Source organism: Copidosoma floridanum, unplaced genomic scaffold (assembly GCF_036245765.1).
Source record: "Copidosoma floridanum isolate Cflo_tuat_1 unplaced genomic scaffold, Cflo_Japanese_pri ptg000013l, whole genome shotgun sequence".
Lineage (NCBI taxonomy): Eukaryota > Metazoa > Arthropoda > Insecta > Hymenoptera > Encyrtidae > Copidosoma > Copidosoma floridanum.
In genome coordinates this window covers 13,738,164-13,756,770 of record NW_028321890.1, presented here as the reverse complement: position 1 = coordinate 13,756,770, position 18,607 = coordinate 13,738,164, and the positions used below count along the sequence as shown (strand labels likewise).

The 18,607-nt window shown below is 36.3% G+C and overlaps 1 protein-coding gene across 1 annotated transcript; it reads right to left on the bottom strand.

Moving 5' to 3' along the window:
• Positions 1–14,673: 14,673 nt before the first annotated feature.
• LOC149374879 (uncharacterized) lies at positions 14,674–17,019 on the bottom strand. The gene is made up of 3 exons (XM_089590685.1): positions 16,777–17,019; positions 15,943–16,509; positions 14,674–15,900 (listed from the first exon to the last, which is right to left on the bottom strand). Exons 1-3 carry the CDS (start codon positions 17,017–17,019, stop codon positions 14,674–14,676), a joined length of 2,037 nt encoding a protein of 678 aa, XP_089446811.1.
• Positions 17,020–18,607: the final 1,588 nt, after the last annotated feature.

Sequence of the window (18,607 nt, the reverse complement as noted above, 5' to 3'; positions counted from 1 at the left end):
ATGTAAACAGAAAAAAAATGTAGCTCCATTAATGGATGTAGGTTACTATCAATCTCAAAATATTTTTGAAGCCTGCACACATGACATCATTCTGGGCATTTTTGACAAATAAAAATTAATAAAAATACATTTTTCTTAAGACTAGAGCCTTCTTATTGACGTTTGACATCTAAGCAAAACAAAAACTAGACATATAAATACATATATATATATATATATATATATATATATATATATATATATATATATATATATATATATATATATATATAAATTTATATATATGGCCGGAGGTGTACCAACACACGGAGATTTCCGTGTTAAACGAAACTCGCTACCTTTCATGCATGCAAACTTGCAACTCGATACTTTTCACGCATGCAATCTTGCAACTTGCTAGCTTTCAAGCATGCACGCACGATGTCGTTACCGGGCTTCCGTACGCATGACACTTTTATTTTACGTTGCTTACAAAATACAAAACCTAACTGCCGAACCTTGATACGATACGTGTAGTGATGATATCAGTTATGAAAGTACCTAACTTAATAATTGTCGATCAACTAATATTGTATGCCTAAAATGATTTTTAAGTACAACAGGTTAAAAAACAGCACAATGATACATTTTTTTTTACAGTTACTTATTATTCATTTGCTTGTTTATTTGACGTGAAAGCAGATCAAATACCCCATGGGACTTGAGCAATGTGCGTAGTTCAATCTGAGCATATCAACGACGATATAATATAAGCAAGTAATCACGATAAAAAAAAAGCTTTTATTAAAGATGTAATTCGTCAGCTTTGATGCAAGCGTGTTCACTGCCCAGCCATCGTCCGTCACCTATGGTTTTGATGCTTGTCCCTTGTGTGGTTTTGCAACTTGATCAAAATTAGCTGTAAAGAGTAGAGTAGTAAAAAAGATTGGACGTGGGAGAGAAAGAAAGAATTCGTACATAACAAATATTCGTCCATAAGGTTAAGGAAAATTTCCACTAATATTTTTTCCTTCCTGTTTATGTTTTTATATGAGAGATAATTAACTTTATAAATTGACTATTGTCTTACGTATAATATGTACTTATTCCACGTGGTGCCATCTAAGGTGGCGTAGGTTTAACATTTAACATACAATGTTAAATATTAACATGCTGTGTGTGTCAGTTAAAACTAAAATAGTAATAAGGAATATGTAAGCTAATTATTTGTTAACATACTTGTACGTTAACCGTAAACAAATCCTTCTCTTAGCGTACGTACTACGCAGCTCTAGTGCTTGGGTCACAGTGCTTGGGCTGGTTGCCCGTAAAAACCTTCAGAAGGCTATTATCTCGATTATTTATAATCTTTTTGATGTCAATGCATGGTTACTAAGGGAATCCTTAGCATTTTCGCTGAAGACCACGTATACAACCAGCTACGGTCTGTCACCCGAGCGCCCGACGCGTTTACAATACACACTTGTACCCTTTTCCTCGAAACACTCCTACTCATCGTCCTTGTTATATTCTTGTGTCATCCCCTTTTTTTCACTCTAAAAATGTTATTCACCTGCAATAGATCAACTCACCCCATTCCCCCACAGTCCGATTAGTTTTTTTTCCATTAACTTTTTTTTGGTGTTGATTGTTCCCCAGCAAGCTTGAAGCTGTGCAGTTTCTCAGTGCATTATTATACGAGAGTTCAGCCATTAGTTCGTGTTGTAACAGAAAATTGTTGACACGTAGATGAGGATCAGAACCAACACATACATATAATGAAAATCTGTTGGTTTTTTTTACTTATTCGATTGAATCAATAATATATGGCCATGTTGCTCGTATCGGTAAGATTTTTAATTTCATAATGGTTTCGTCGATGACGTCATTTTTTTTCATTGAACGATTTTTTTTTTCACGGTTTCAAGTCGTTTTTTGGAATGTCTTTTAAATATTAAAAATTAATTAAACCAAAATTCACTCAACGATAACATGAAACTAGTAATCTCATATCAACGTGCAGGTTTGGCCGTTCGGCTATGTACTTGTAATGATAAGTGAAGAAATTTTATTACCCTGCACGTTAGTTGCTTTTTCAATAATAAAGCCTATTGCTAGATAAAATAAATTGTTAAGATTGTACGAGACAAAGGTGTTTCTTGTTGCCTTGACTTGGCATAAGTGAAATGAAAATTGGATAGTCGAAATTTTTCGTTATTCTGAGAATATTTTAGTACGGTTCCATTGTCTCGGAAAATTCCTTATGATCCTAATAAAAGTTTAAATGATTTAAATTCCTGAAAATTATGAATCTCAGTTTGTTTACCAGTTGTTGAATTTTAAATTTAATAAAAATAAAATTCTAAAAAACTTTAAGTTTAAAACATTCAAAAGTACCTACACCTATAAAAAAAAAATGATAATGAATTAATAATAATTACGAAGAAATATTGTTGAAGTTTTCTCTTAATATTAAATAAAATTTTTAAAATATATATCCAATTCCCTCTATCAAGCGTATTGCTGTACGTCTCATATCAACAAAGTCGAGAACGAGGATTCCTTGGGGCACGGGAGTTTGACTTTTTCGTCGATCGAATTTGTCAAGCTTCTTCTGCGGCTCTTACCCCATGATTCTGAAAAATCTTAACCGTACTCGTACACCACCATCCAATCAACTGTTTGTTAAACACATTTTTTTTAATACCAATTACAGTGTACAAATGCTTCCGTATTAATGATTATTTTTTTAGATTAACTAAGTGTTAATTGTTGAAAAAAAATAATTTTTAAGAAACTTAAGATCTTCTACGATTAGGTGTTTTTTTAGAACCGTAATTAAGGTAGTGTCAAATTTTTTCATCGCACAATAACTTATAGTAACGAAGAAGCAATGGTTAATTAGTTACCTCAGGCATTTTTAGTGAATGATTATTTAATTTTCTTATTTAATTTTTAAATAACTGAAACAGTTGCTCCCATTGTCTGATAACTTGACCTTATTAATTCGTGGTGCTCAGAAGAAACGTACTCACTAATCTAACTTTAAATGTGAGTGGTGTCAAGACAATATAAAAACTAGTGGACAGAGGGTGCTTGGGTACCCAAGTATAGAGTTTTACTTCTATGACATTATATGACAAACAATATAATTTTTAATATAAAAATACCCTCTACGAGACAATATTGTATATGAAGGTGAGCCAATTATCGTGGAAATAAGTATACCTTGATTGGGTATGATTTGAATTAATATTAAATACTACGGTGATAACATCTGTAATGTCACGCTCTATCAAGTATGATCCTACACTTATTTCTTGTTAATATTTTATACCCAAAATATGATTGTATATAGAAAATTAACTAAACCATCTTGTAGTATAAATTTCTTTAATAGGGTAGTATTAAATGCCAGTCATTGTCCCTTTAGGATGTTTATCACACGTCAGTTATTTTAACAGATATCATTTATACATCAAAATTATATTAAAAAGCATAAAAAATACCTATATACCAAAGTTGCAGCTCGTTTGACTAGACCATTTTATTATATATTTTAATGTAGGATATGTGAGGCATATCATACTGACTTTCCCTGGTAACAGCAAGGCTACTTTGGCAAGAGGGCATCGACAGGAGGAAAACAAGGTAATATAAGGCCCAGCGAGCCTCAAATTGCGGAATTCAGGCAATCGTGTGAGCAGGCAGTTGAGTGCTATCAAGAAGGTCGGACGTTACCAACGGACTCGAGCGTTATCAAATCAAGACACCGGGCGATAATTACGGGAGGACACGACGAGCACAGAACGGGCAGACACGCGCCACTTTGCCTTATAAATGTGGTATTTTTAATAAAAGTCTTCAGGGAAATAAGTATATATCATTCTCACAATGCACCTCCGTACTAATTTCTTTCCCACGTAACAATATGATACATTTAAATAAATTGATATTTAACATGTAGACTTATGAAAAAATCACGTTAAATGGCATTGGTATCATTTGTAGGAAGCTCCCAATTTTTTAGGTATAAAAGATTACTTTTAGATAAACCTTTCGAATTTTTAAATAGACCCACAAGTTGGTTTTCAAATGAAATTAGAAATAGAAGATGAAGTCTGCGTAAAAGCATGTACATAAGTACATTCACATGAGAAAAACAATTGCTAACTTGACTGCACACATTGGAGTTCTTCTCACTTCTTTGATTTTTTCTCTCACTCACTATGTAAAGAACTACCTTGAGTCTAAAAATTGCTTTAATCCTAAATGAAAAAATTATAAAAGCATAAGACACAATAAAACTAATTATTTTATCCGTATGGTACAAGAAACATTTTTTTTTATTTTTGAAAATTTTAATAAAATATAAGAAGTTGTATGAACAGTTATTTGTTTACTGTAAAAGTAAAAAATTTAACAAGTAGGCATAAATATTTATTAATACATTGGAAAGATACTTTACTAAAATATACTGATTTCCAAGTTTTTTGAAAAAACATTTTTCTTGAATTATTTTAATAAGTAAATTATTTATCAATCTAATTTATAATCAAACCAAATGAATTAATATACATTAAATACAAATTAACATCAAAAATAAGTTCTGAACTGTAAAATAATCTCAAGTAAATGATTTTTATTTTGATTATAAACAAGCGCCCCCCCCCCCTCCCGTCTCGGCTTCGCCCGATACTCACTAAATGGAACACCGTAGTGTTTTGACATGTGTGAAACGTTTTCAGTGGAAAATTATATATCTAATTCTAACATTTCTCAGAACAAAAATATTCTCTTCATAAACATATTTGTTTGGAATGCATACAATTTATTTGGTCAACTAAAAAGCTGTTAAAAGTAAAAAAAAAATTATTTTAAAAAGTACTGTGCATTCCTTATATAATTTATAAAATAATCGATGGTCTTTAAGGGCCGTTAACTTGCAGTTTTTCCCGTTCAATCTATGAACATGGCTATTTTTCATAGCTGTAAAGATTTAAAGCTAACAAAAAATTTATTATTAAAAAATTTTTTTCTCTCATCTTACAACGTTATTACCGGAGCAAAAAAGTCCTGGAACCTAATCTCTGCATTATTTATCGCAACAGAAATACGAATACATACTCTACCTATTTAAAAATCTGAAAAATTCAAGAAATTACTATGAGGGTTATAGTGAAAAGCTGATCTTTTACTTAATAAGTTCTTTCGTCATTTTCTTGACGCCTAAAATTGTATTCATAAGATGCATTTAAAGTTATTCTTCTAACTCGACTTCTTGTGACTTCTGGAATAGTTGAGACTTTTGTGAGCCCTAAAGGCTATTTTTTTTAACTTTATCAGGTTGTAATATGTTTGTTGGCAAGGTAGTTTGACGTCCAATAGCCCTAAAATAGACCGGTGAGCTTCTTAAGTTTTTCTTGACTGAAGTTTCCAGCAAACGTGACTGCCTCGATACCTCAGAGTTTAAAGCTTTGGAGCTAGTTGTAAAGCTCTTTCCCAAAGTCTCCTGGTATAACATCGAAGACAGTGTCTAAAGCACCTTTTTCTCAGACTCAGTTGTTTTGGTGATTTAAGGTGGAAAGGTACGTTCGTGATGCTTTCCCGTTGGTAACTGTCCCGTTGGCTCACGTTTATTATTTTTCCTTCATAGCTGTTAGGTTCTCCCAGCCCAGACCTTGAAGAGGATCGGTGATTCCTGGTTAAATGCCTAAAGTTGAAAGGGTAATATAGGGTCGTCGGTCACTGAGGTTCCCAACCTTAGGACAAACAACTCTGGTCGTGACGTATGCCAGTGAATGACTGACTTGGTTTAATATTGGCCGGCTTTACATAGTCTTCGAGTTGACGAATCGTCTCCGGAAATCGTAGTAAAAATGTATTAGTTGGCAAGGTAATTTAAATTTAGGTAGCCCTTAAAAGAACCGATGAGATTTATGGTTAAGAAGAGAACGTAAATACTTATAATGGCCCTAAAAAGTGCCAGTAGTGAATCTTTCAGCTATTCCTTATTATTATTATTTCTGATAATAAAGAGCTGGCTACGGGTATCTTGACTCTTACCCTTCAAGTCTCTGTGTACGGAGACCGAGATGGAGGTAGGTACGTCGCTAACCAAAGAATATTTCGTCTTCGAGTCGTTCCCCAGATATTAAACCGCTCTTTGTTAGTCGGGAAAGTGGGCCTAGAAAACACCTTCTCTGTGGGTATGCTGTTGGTACGACTACTGAGAAGGTTGCCGTTGTAGTTGCACGTGATTCTCAGGGCTGTCTTTTCTGGCTCACATTTAGAGTAAAAAATTGTCTGACAGCACCAGATGAAATGGTGGGACTGCCACACAACTCTGAAGAGTTAGAGCAGGTTGTACTCTGGCTAGACATGCCTCCTGATATTGTACCACAGACGTAATCAGTGTGAACAGTCATAGACATTTTGCCCAAACGACATTTTTTCTACCAATCAGAAGATTGCCCGTTGCTGTGACAACATAGTATCTTCATTTACTTTTGAGATAGTTTTCAAGAAGATTTTTAAGAAAATTCCTAAAAAATTTTTTTAAAATTTGGAAAGATTTTTCTTTGTATTCTTATCTTATCTTACTGATATATAAAGCAAAGTTACTAATACCGTTGTAATCGCTAACCACGAAAACTTCCGAGCCAATTTTACCGAAATTTTGCATACCGAGTTTTGACACTTCCTAGAAGGTCTTAGTATAGTTTTTATCTTTAAAAATTTCATAACAATAGCAACAACCAAGATCAAAGATTTGCGAAAATATGCCAGCTTTTCACGTTAGCTCAGTATAATCCGCTAGATGGCATTGCCATAAACTCGAAGCTACCTACAGAATTAGATAATTGTACAATTAAATAATTGTAGTTATAATGCACCGGAAATGCGTCTAGCAGATTTCTGTAGTCGTCTATTGGCAGATTAATGAGAGCTGCATTAACGATGTAGATGATAGTCGTGTAGCTAGGTATCCCAGTTACCGACGACACTTTTGTTTAATGAGTCATAGACATTGTACTCAAACGACATTTTGCCCGCCAATCAGAAGATTGCCCATTGCTATGACAACATAGTGTCTTCATTTACTTTCGAGATAGTTTTTAAGAAGATTCTTCAAAAAATTGTTGAGAAAATTCTTAAGAAATTTTTTGAAAAATTTCTTAAGTAAATTCGTAAAAAAATATTTAAGAAAATTATTAAGGAAATTCTTGATAAAATTCTTGAAAAAATTATCGTTATAGATTCTCAAGCTAAAAAAGTACATATTTATATACAGAGATCGAACGTGGATAATAAATAGTTATCTATGATTTTTTTTGGTATAGACAGTAGTAGTACTGCTGGTTTGTGCAATTTTTATCATGATCTCCAGTTTTGGATAATATTGTGCTCAAAGATAAAAATGGTACATTATTTTATTTCCATGAAGAATAGCACAAAGTTTATTATTTTTAAATGTTCTAAGATAAATTAAAATTGGTCTCTTATATTAAATAAACAGGTTTGTATTTTTGCAGGTTCTGAGCTTCTAGTTTTGTGACAATATTACGATAAAAATTGTGTTTTAAGCATGGCAAAGTTAGGAAATATCATAAAAAAGCATATTTATTCGTAAGTCGTTGAGGTCGTACTATCGGTACTTTAATTATGGTTTAGATATCGATGAAACTGTACGAACTATCAAATTCAGACGTCAAAATAACTGGGTTAAAGTTTAGTAAAGGGAGGGTACCTAAAAAAAAAGTTACAGACATTCATGCTTTTATAAATTAAACACAATGATAATAAAAAATCAGGTTTTTTTCTTAATTAAACTTGGATTAAACTTAAATTACCGTTTCAATCTTGAAAAAAGTGACACGTAGGAAAGTCAATGTTTAAAAAATAGTTTAGGCACTCGAATGTACTGATTGGGTGTTTATGGTATAAAAAAGTAAAAAAATAAACTAAAATACGTGCTGCAGTATGACACTTTTTTACCAAATCATTTCTCAAATATTTTCTACTGAATATTAGTACTTGAAACATTGTACACGTACTTTGAGATATAAATAAACAGTAAAATTAAGATATCTCTAATTTTCTAAACTTTCTCACTTACTTTTTTCAATTCAAGTTTTATTTGTACGTTAGAATTTTGTCTAGGCAATCTCAACAATTATTTCTACAGACTATAATCAACTTAATTTAATGAGGATTATTTATAAATTTTTACATAATCTTCCATGGAGGATTATTCAGGTATTTGTATTTTGAGTATAACCAGTCGTGTGAGTTTATAAATTTTCTGGTAAACTTACACGTAGATTTATGGTAATTACCGTCAATTTAATGAACAATTTTTTTTACTATTAACCGCAAGTTTAGGCTGTGTGACATAGGCACCCGAACTGTTTCTAAAAATCTGCAAAAATAGCCGAAAAATTGCGCGTAATTTCCTCGAATTTCCGCTACTTGTAAAACAATTGCGCGTAACATACTTTTGTAGGAATTAATTATTACTTGCAGGTGCTGCTCTATTGAAAGTAACCACGTGGTTTTACCACGTGGTAAACCACATAGTTTTACCACGTGGTTTACCAGGTAGTTTTCGTCTCAAAATGCCACATGATTTTTAAAACGAGGTAGTTTTGTAATACCACGTGGTTTTTTCACCAAGAAGCTCAATAGTTTTCACAAATATTACTTTTTTCTTCCTAGTTTTATTGATAAATTTTTTTCTTGTCTTGTTAGATACTATCGTAATAAATACTTTTACAAACAGTTTTCTGCGCGATTTCTATTCCTCTATTTAAAAAAATAACGTGGTTTCACCACGTGGAAAAACCATGTGGTAGGTCACGTAGTTTTATATTATAAATCACGTGGTTTTGTTTTAAATTAACACTTGGTTCTAAAAATCACGTGGTTTTATTACGACTATGTGGTTTTTTAAAAACCATGTGATATTTTTAGACAAAACCACGTGGTTTATAATATGAAACTACGTGGTTTACCACAAGGTTTTTCTACGTGGTAAAACCACGTGGTTTTTTTCTATTTTTGAAAATATCGGATAAGACAAACAAACATAGCAAATAAGGTAATATCTTTTTTATATTTATAAGCTGCAATCAGTTCATCAATCACAAAAAATATTTTTCTTACTACCTCCCCCGAAAGTTCAAGTTTCGGTGGCTGTAAATAGGGACGAAAGCTGATATTCCTTCCCTATCTATGCGACATTTAAATCACATAGAGGGGTCGGGAGAAAAGCTCCCTGCTTCTTACTTTCCTTTGCGTGAGAGAGAGGTAGAGAGAGTGAGCAGCAGTGCAAATGTTTATTAGTATTAAGTATTTACCTACGCAGTGTTTATTTATTTTTTTTCAAGCTGTGAGAAAATTTGGAGCACGTGTCGAACTCGAGTGTGATCATAAATTTGACGTGCAATACATGTTATCTCTTTCGGTAATGTGTAACGTAGTAAATTTCGAACCTAAATCTGAATATAGAAACAATCATAAGATAATTGTTAAAAAATCTTATTAAAATCTAACTCTTGACTTTTGCAGCAACCAATGCCGAGAGTCGAAGAAATAATCATATTAGCGTATAAATGATTTAATACTGTTGATAAGCAAAAATAATATTTATACGACATCATTTAGTACCTCATAAAATTTGAAGGATTTTTAATAAAATGAAATTGTTTTGACCGACTTTTTCGCATTTTGGGCCTGTTATTATCCACTAACCAACAACCCTCGCTTCACTTTGGTCATAAATGTTATTGGATGATACAGGCTCTTTACTTTTGCCTTAAACATAACCTACCACTACTGAAGCTAATTATTTACTGATTTTTAATGAACCACAAATTTTCGGCCGAAGCTGCAGAAAAAAACAGTATACATTACACGGAACGTCACTTAATAATGCGTCCCGGCGGTTTACCTCTCGGCTTCGCCTCGCGGGGCAACTTCACCGCCGGAGCGGAGAAGTTGTCCCTTGTAATATAATGTACTATGAGATACATGTTGTGTGTAGTTTAAAAATCTTGTTAATACATGTTGAAGAATGATGTTTTTATATTCCAGAGTGTCTTTTTTGGGTTTTTTGTGTCATAACAAATGTAAAAGTACAAAATAATCATACACTTCAGTTTAAGTTATAATTAGTTTAAGTTAATTAAATTTTATGTATAATATTTAAAAATAATATATTACAGCGTCTTACATTATTTTAAGGATAATTATATAATTAATTAATATGGTACAAAAATCACGTGAAATGTCACGTACAAAATCTCGTAATTTAAACTGTGATCAATCACACGATGCATAGCATGATATTTTTGAGCAAAAAGTCTCGTGATAAATCACGTGATTTTCTTTAAATTAACGTAAAAAAAATATTATATTGTAATAAGTATTACAATTATCAAAATTATGATAATGATTATCAGGACTAAGATAAGTACGATTTTACTTGTAATTACAATTATTACCGTTCAAAACCAGGATTATTAGGATACATGTACGTAATTAAGACTATAATCATCATTAAAATAATTATGTGATAATTATGATTATTCTGATTTTGTAATTATTGTGATGATAATAATATTTATAATAAAAACAAAATAATAATAGTCATAATAATAATAATTGTAATAATTTCTACAGTTACGACAGTGGTAACAAAAGTTATGATGATGATGAACATGCTCATTCTTTTTATGATTGAAATGAGTATGATAATGATAATAACGATTATGATAATTATAAAATTATGAAGATACCGAGTACTATGATTTTTTTATAGTAATAATAGTTATTCTAATAAATGAGAAGAATGCAATTGAACGAATCACAATGATAATGATGATTGTGTTTATGATTAAAATAAATGTTATGTCTATTACAATATTTATTACGACTGAAATGCATACACATACACGCGCGGGCGTACAATGACTATGATAATGTTTGTGATTGCGATGATTGTAATTATAATTACAGAAATTATCAATAGTATTATTGTTCTAATCGCCATGATAATCATCGCCCGATACTAAACATTCATATCAATACAAATGGTTTTTTTTATTGGGCGTAATAATCGTCATAGTCAACATCATCTTTATCACAACAATTATTATCGTTATTAATATGACAGTCATTGATTTTGTTTTCTTAATTATTATCATAATCATATCAATAGCTTAAATTATTTATCATGATCGTAATCACTACAATCTTAATTGTTATTATAGTCATCTCAATTATCATACTCGTAACTGTAATCGTCACGACCATAAACATCACCCAATTTTTATTATTATCATAACAATCTTTATAAAAACTATAACCACTAGTGTAATCATCTCTATCTTCATCATTATCATAATTTTGATAATTGTGATACTTATTACAATATAAAATTTTTTATTACGTAAATTTAACGAAAATAACGTGTTTTATCACGGGACTTTTTCATGATGTGTAGCGTGACATTTTGCTCGAAAATATCATGTGATGCATTGTGTGATTAATTACAGTATAAATCACGTGATTTCTTACGTGACAATTCACGTGATTTTTGTAAGTAGGATATTACACTTTGAGAAAAAGTTTGCCTCATATGCGAACAACGCTAATGCTTAATTATTAACTATTGGAGATGTGTGTACTAAGACGCTGAAGTCATAAGATGCAATAGTAAAACAATGAAAAATTTTAGTCAAAGATGTTTGAAACATTCATGTACGAATTGCTTAAAATTTTTACACTTTTCAAAACTTAGTTTAAAAATAATCACGTCATATCTTGAAGGGAAAGCAAAATAAACCAAAAAATAGGACTAAAGCTACATTATATAATTGATAGTTAACTGATTTTATTATTTTCACAGAGCTTTTAACTATAAATTATTTATACACTTCTAAACATTTACTTACGTTATGATTGTGACAGACTATTATATATACATCTTTATTTATACTATACATATTATATATACATAGTTTACCTATAATTAACTGGAGCATGCATCTTCATTGTAGACACTGTTGTACGTGCTGCCCTTGACAACAAGCTTTTGTTATTTGATCTGTAATAAGGTCCACCTACGGTCTCTTAAGTATATAATTGAATAAATAAATAATCTAGAAAAGGTATTGCAAGCGTGGTGCTTACAGGAGAACAAAAATATTAAGGTGCACCAAATGAAACGTATATTATTGATATAAATACTTATACTGCAATACGAATTAAATGTACGCTGTTGAAAAAGTTATTAAATTTACTAAGAATTTTGTTAAATTTGATGAACTCTTACGATATATAAGTATACTTAATCTACAGAATTAATAAAAAGTTTAATGATACAATAATACAAATTAATGACATTTTATAAAGTTTTGCCGAAAAATTTTTAACGGTGTACACATCAAGAAAAATATATGAATACTTTTTAAAAAATAATCATAATACTATAAATTTCGAGCATAAACAGCAAAGAAATGTACGGAAATCGTGCTAAGTAGCTACATTTTGTTTACAATATATTATATAAGACAATATTATTCTAATCTTTGATAAATGATGAGTATTGAATATAATGATCTCTAATATTATGATCATTTATACAAGCTGTAAAAGATAAATATACAGATTTAAACAGATTAAGAATGATTGAACAAATTGTAGCAATCAATTACTATTACAATCACTAAATTATATATTTTATAAGAGTAGAGATAAGTGATCTGTTGGGGGTGAGGCGGGAAAATGACGTATACGAAAGTATTTAACATTTTCCATAATAAAACTCTATATGCAGAGCTCCTTTTGATGCATGGGACGAAACGTGTTCAAATCCTTTTCTTTTTTCGTCTTATACCCAACCTTGCTGTGTATACACTGAGGGAAACCTAGCGCGTGATCCGTCCTTAAGGTGGCGCGGTTGAGCTGCCGCTTGTTTGGAACGCACGGGACACCAGACTAGCGCGTCAGCTGCACCACTAGACTGGCTTGAGCGTTGAGCTGTTAGGCTAGCGCAAGTACTGCATCATACAGTGTACCATACGTTAAGCATGAGAATAAAATCGTATCTGTATTTATTCGTTAATTAAAATTTAAACGTCGATTAAAAGTTTAAACGCATTGTGACTCAGAAAGCCACTTTGTTTCATTTTCCATTTTGAAAAACTTGTTCGTTTTAATCAAAAATTTGAATTAGAATATTTTTTACAAATACTACCACTTTTATCATGAAAAAACAAATATTCCAGCATACGGTGACTGTTAAAAAAAATAAAATGTTTACCTTATAATTGTAGCCAGTATACTGTTTAAACAAATTTCACTATATCTTAATTCTCCTGTCAACCCGGCAATACATACTAAACGATTTATGAATATAGTTAACATAGGTGAAAGTTGTTAATTTTTTTAAATTAAACTTATTTCCGTTATTTCATTTAAATAAAGGCAAGAAAAGAATATCACTTACATTATATTAATATAAATGTACTGTCTAATAAAAATAAGGTTATGTGAGTTTAAAAAAAAGGACATTTATCATGACACAACTTCATGAAGTCATCGGAATATGCTGTATATATTTAAAAGAAGTGGTCTATCTTTCATTTAACGTACATCCGCAATAAATACTGAAGCACTATACGTTACATGAAATAGTTATAAAAAGAGTAAGTATTTATATACTGGTTGCTGTACCATATACCAAGTGCTGTACCGTATGTTTGACTGGCTGACGGACTATAGACACATTTGGTCGCTGCACTATGTACAGTACGTAATGACGATCCACACTGGACGCTCAGTCGGCCCAAGTGGTACAGTATCTTGAATACATTTTTCAAAAACGTCCTATCTCAAAATTACTTTAAAGATCATCCTATCTCAAAATTATATTTAAGAACGTCCTATCTCGAAATTATATTGAAAAACGTCCTATCTCAAAACTATATTGAAAAACGTCCTATCTCAAAATTATATTGAAAAACGTCCTATCTCAAAATTACATTGAAAAACGTCCTATCTCAAAATTATATTGATATAACGCCTCATCTGAAAATAATAAACTATTAAACGAGTAGTTTCTCAAAACAGATTATAATACAAAACTTATCTCAATAAATTTCTATTTTTTTTTTTCAAACTGACTTTGTCTAGTTTAAAATAATATTTTCTCACTACTCTTTATTTAGATAGTAAAGTTTAAATTATATGCTTTGGCATCTGTTAAAATCTGCTTGAGTTTGCTGGCCGGATGTGGGGGGAGGATAAGATGCACGTGGGCGCAATGATCGCCTATATTGAAACTCAGAACACACTTTGTTGAAAAACTTACTTGTGTTTTATACAGGTTGTTAAACCGTCCAAAGAACTAATCAAAGCAGGGTCGCGCTCGACCCTCGAGAGACAAAGATAATAGTAATAAACTTAAAGGTATAGGTATTATCGAAAATCACGACGCTTCTCCTCTTGACACGCTGTTGGCTCTCTCTCTGCTTCTTGCGGAGCTCTGCACTCTCCCTTTACAGTCTCGACAGGCTCCGTCGCTGCGATGGTGGCACTGGCGTGGGCGTATGGCGCGGGAAAACCAAACATACCGCCCGCCTCGTTCCAGGAACGATTGCACGTGGTTCATTTGTGGCCATAATGAGCCTAGCCGCCCGCCGTGAGCCCGGTGCCGGTTGGACCAGGATCGTCTGTGGCGTGATCAGCACACTCAATGACGGGAAGACGAGCAATCTTGGTGATAGGACGGACGTACTCTCCCGAGGCAGTTCTTACCCGAACAACGCGGACGGACCCATCTGGTCCCGGTTTGACGTCGACGATTCGGCCCAGTGGCCACTTCCCGATAGAGTTCAAAAGCGTTGGATCCACAACGAGGACTACGTCTCCAACGGCGAGATTGGGACGGGGCCGGGACCATTTCGTCCGTTGTTGCAAGGTGTTGAGATACTCGAGGGTCCAGCAGCGCCACAGCGCGTTGCGCATGTCTTGCACAAGGGTCCAATGGGTCAGGTAGTCTAGGTTTTCAGAAGTGTTGGTGGCAGGCAGAGAAGTAAGGGGTCCTCCGATCAGAAAGTGAGCTGGCGTGAGCATGTCCAAGTCCTCCGTATCTCCAGATAACGGGCCCAGAGGGCGACAGTTGAGAATCATTTCAATCTCTGCAAGCAGGGTTGAAAACTCCTCGAAAGTGAGGTGTCTAGTTCCAACCACTCGACGAAGATGAGTTATCATCGCTTTAACCCCAGCTTTCCATAAGCCTCCAAAGTGTGAGGCGGATGGCGGAATGAAATGCGAGTCGATTCCCTCGTTGGCCAGACTCTCAGCCACTGAATCCCAGTCGTGGTTGGCCCTAGCCATCAGCTGCTTGAGTTCGTGATCTGCCCCGTAGAAGTTCGTTGCGTTGTCGCTCCAGATTTCCTTTGGTTTTCCTCTGCGGCCTATGAAGCGAGTGAGTGCACCGAGGAAACTCGCTGTTGTTAGGTCTCCAACAGGTTCAAGGTGTAGGGTTTTTGACCACATGCAGACAAAAACAGCGACGTATCCCTTGACCGACTTGGCACCTCGACCCTTGGATCGGAGGATGGAGGAAGGTCCCGCGTAGTCTACTCCAGTGCGGCTGAAGGGCTGAGCGGGCGTCACGCGAGCTGTCGGCAAGGGAGCCATGAATTGGTGAAGGGGTCGAGCTGGTGCTTTCGAGCACACAACGCACTGATGAACTCGTCGCTTTATCTCCACTGCTCCTTCAACGATCCAAGCCCGTCGCATGACGTGCGAGTACGTTGAGCGAAAGCCGCCGTGCAAGGCTCGCTGATGTGCCCAGTCGATCACTAGCCTCGACAAGGGACATCTGGCATCCAGGACTGGTGGGTGTTTCTCTTAATAAGCAAGTGGTGAGTGACGAAGACGGCCGCCGACTTGTAGTATGCCTTCATCGTCCAAGAAGGCGCTTAGCCGGCTGAGGGGGCTCGAGATCTTGACAGGGAGAGAATTTTTCAAGGTCTTGATGTCGGCAGCAAAGTAACGAACTTGACTGAGTTTAGCGCAGCAAAGAAAACTGTGCTGGAGTTCTGCGACCGTGATTGGAGCTTCGGATTTCATGCAATCGGGTATTCTGATACCAGTCATGAGTTTCTTACACTCGATACGAGTCCTTAGTATCAAGATGAACCGTCGGCATCTGACGAGCACTCGGAGCATGTGCAGCAAACTAGAAAAGTCGTCCATGAAATCGCGGCTTCCTTGCAAGATGGTCAGGCAGGTGGTTGATGCGATGGTGTGTCGGCCTCCGTCGTAGTGACCGGTCGGAGAAGGCAGCTGCTGTAAGGTTGAGGGCCACATAGAAGGTGGGTCTATTAGCCAAGACGGGCCGGTCCACCAGAGGTTGTTGTGTTGAAGAGTCGAAGGTTCCGCACCCCTGGTAGCGGTGTCAGCCGGGTTGTCGCTGGTGGGAACGTAGCGCCAGGTACCGTGAGCTGTGAGTTCCTGAATGTGATGGACATAATTGTCGACAAGATCGTTCCCAACAGGCTCGCTGGAGTGTAGCCAGCTGAGTACCGTGCTCGAGTCACTTCAAAGGTAGTACGTGCAATCCAAGATCGTCAAGCTCGCATCCACGAGTCTGAGTAGGCGAGCAGCAAGAAGAGCAGCTCTCAGCTCTAATCGGGAAATAGTCATCCGTGTATTCTGTCGCTCCGGTGGAACGAGACTTTTGATCGGAGAAAGCTTTGTCTTCGCGCCGATAAGACTCACATTTACCGTGCCAGATTCCTGCTCAAATCTGATGTAGACCGCCGTCGCCAAGGCTCTTCTGCTGGCGTCGGCAAAGGCGTGTAGTTGGATCGAACTGGCCGGGGACGATTGAAGCCATCGAGTAAGGGTGAGTAGGGAGACGTCAGACAGCTTGGAGTAAAATGACTCCCATCGCTTAGCGTAAGATGCCGGCAGTGGCTCATCCCATGTTAGCTTTGCCCTCCAAAGGTCTTGGATAAGCATTTTGGCCACGACAATAATGGGTGACAGCCAGCCAGCAGGGTCGAAAAGCCGAGCCGCTTCAGCCAGGACACGACGCTTTGTCAGTGTATCGCTCTTGTTGAATGCAGGGGGGGAAAACCGAAAGCAATCGGCACTCGGATCCCAAGCAATTCCCAACTTATTCACTGGACCATCCGTGGTGAAGTGAAGCTAACTCGGTCGCAGCAAATCTTCGACTTTCAAATCGTGCAAGAGAGATGGCGTGTTTGAGACCCACTTCTTGAGTACGAAGCCGCCCGCCTTCAGAAGTTGAACCAGTTGATCTCTACGCTTTCTGGCCGTGTCCTCGTCGTCTGCGCCGGTCAAGAAGTCGTCGACATAAAGATTTCGGCGGACAGCGTCAACTGCTTCAGGAAAGGCAGCTCCTTCGTCCTCGCACAGTTGCGTTACAGTCTTTAACGCTAAATAAGGTGCGCTAGCCTCTCCGTAGGTGACTGTAAGCAAGACGTAGTGAGTCTCCGGCTCATTTTCACCTTGACTCCAGATGACTCGTTGTAAATGCACGTCCTCCTTTCGGATTTGTATCTGACGGAACATCATCTTGATGTCTGCACAGAAGGCTACTCGGTAAAGTCTCCACCAAGTGAGGACACTGACAATGTCATTTTGTAATTTGGGCCCTGGATAGAGAGCGTCGTTCAGACTGTATCCCGTTGAGGTGGGGCTCGAGGCGTTGAAAACAACGCGAAGGCACCACCCACCGTCACTGCGCTGCCAGATGGCGTGATGAGGTATATAGTTAACCCTCTGAGGGCAGTTCTCCATCTCCTGCTCCGACACTGGACGCATGTGGCCTAATCGGATGTATTCGCTCATGAATGCCACGTAGTGCTCTTGAAGGTCAGGATCCATTTTCATTCTCCTCTGTGCAGCGTGTAAGGCTGCTCTAGCCTGGTTCAAGCCGTCTCCGAGTAGATCGAGATAGTCTTCTTTGACAGGGAGAGGGACGACATATCTACCACTGCTGTCTCTCGAGTGGTGCTGAGCGTAACAGGCTTCGCACTTGGCATCAGCCGGAGAGACTCGAACTATACTTGGTATTTCTTCGACCACCCAATACCGCTGCATTAGTCCCACGAGGCACTCACTCCAGAGTCCCGTGTCCTGCAGCATTGCTAGGCTTGATGTGGTAGGAGCCGGGGAATCGCCTTGAGCTCCGGTGATCGTCCAACCAAATATCGTTCGTTGAGCGATGAAGCTCCCTCGGCTGACGAGGCCGGAACGAAGAATTCGGCCATACACGTCTGCCCCAAGGACCAGGTCGACTGGTCTGGGTGACAAAAAGTCTGGGTCGGCCAGTTTGAGTCCATGGAACTACGCGTCGGCATTGAAGTTGAGCTTCCTGGAGGGAGTAATCAGACCGATATGCTGCAGCACGTGAGCGTTAACTTGAAAGACCTTTTGCCCATTGGAAAGGCTTAGCTTCGTGCACGCCAATGAGGAGCTTATGACACCGCCCGAGATTCCAACAACCCCGATCGAAGAGTTCCTTAAGCCGTCACCGTACTTTCGAGCTAGTCGTAAGGTGGTAAGAGTCGACTCTGAACAA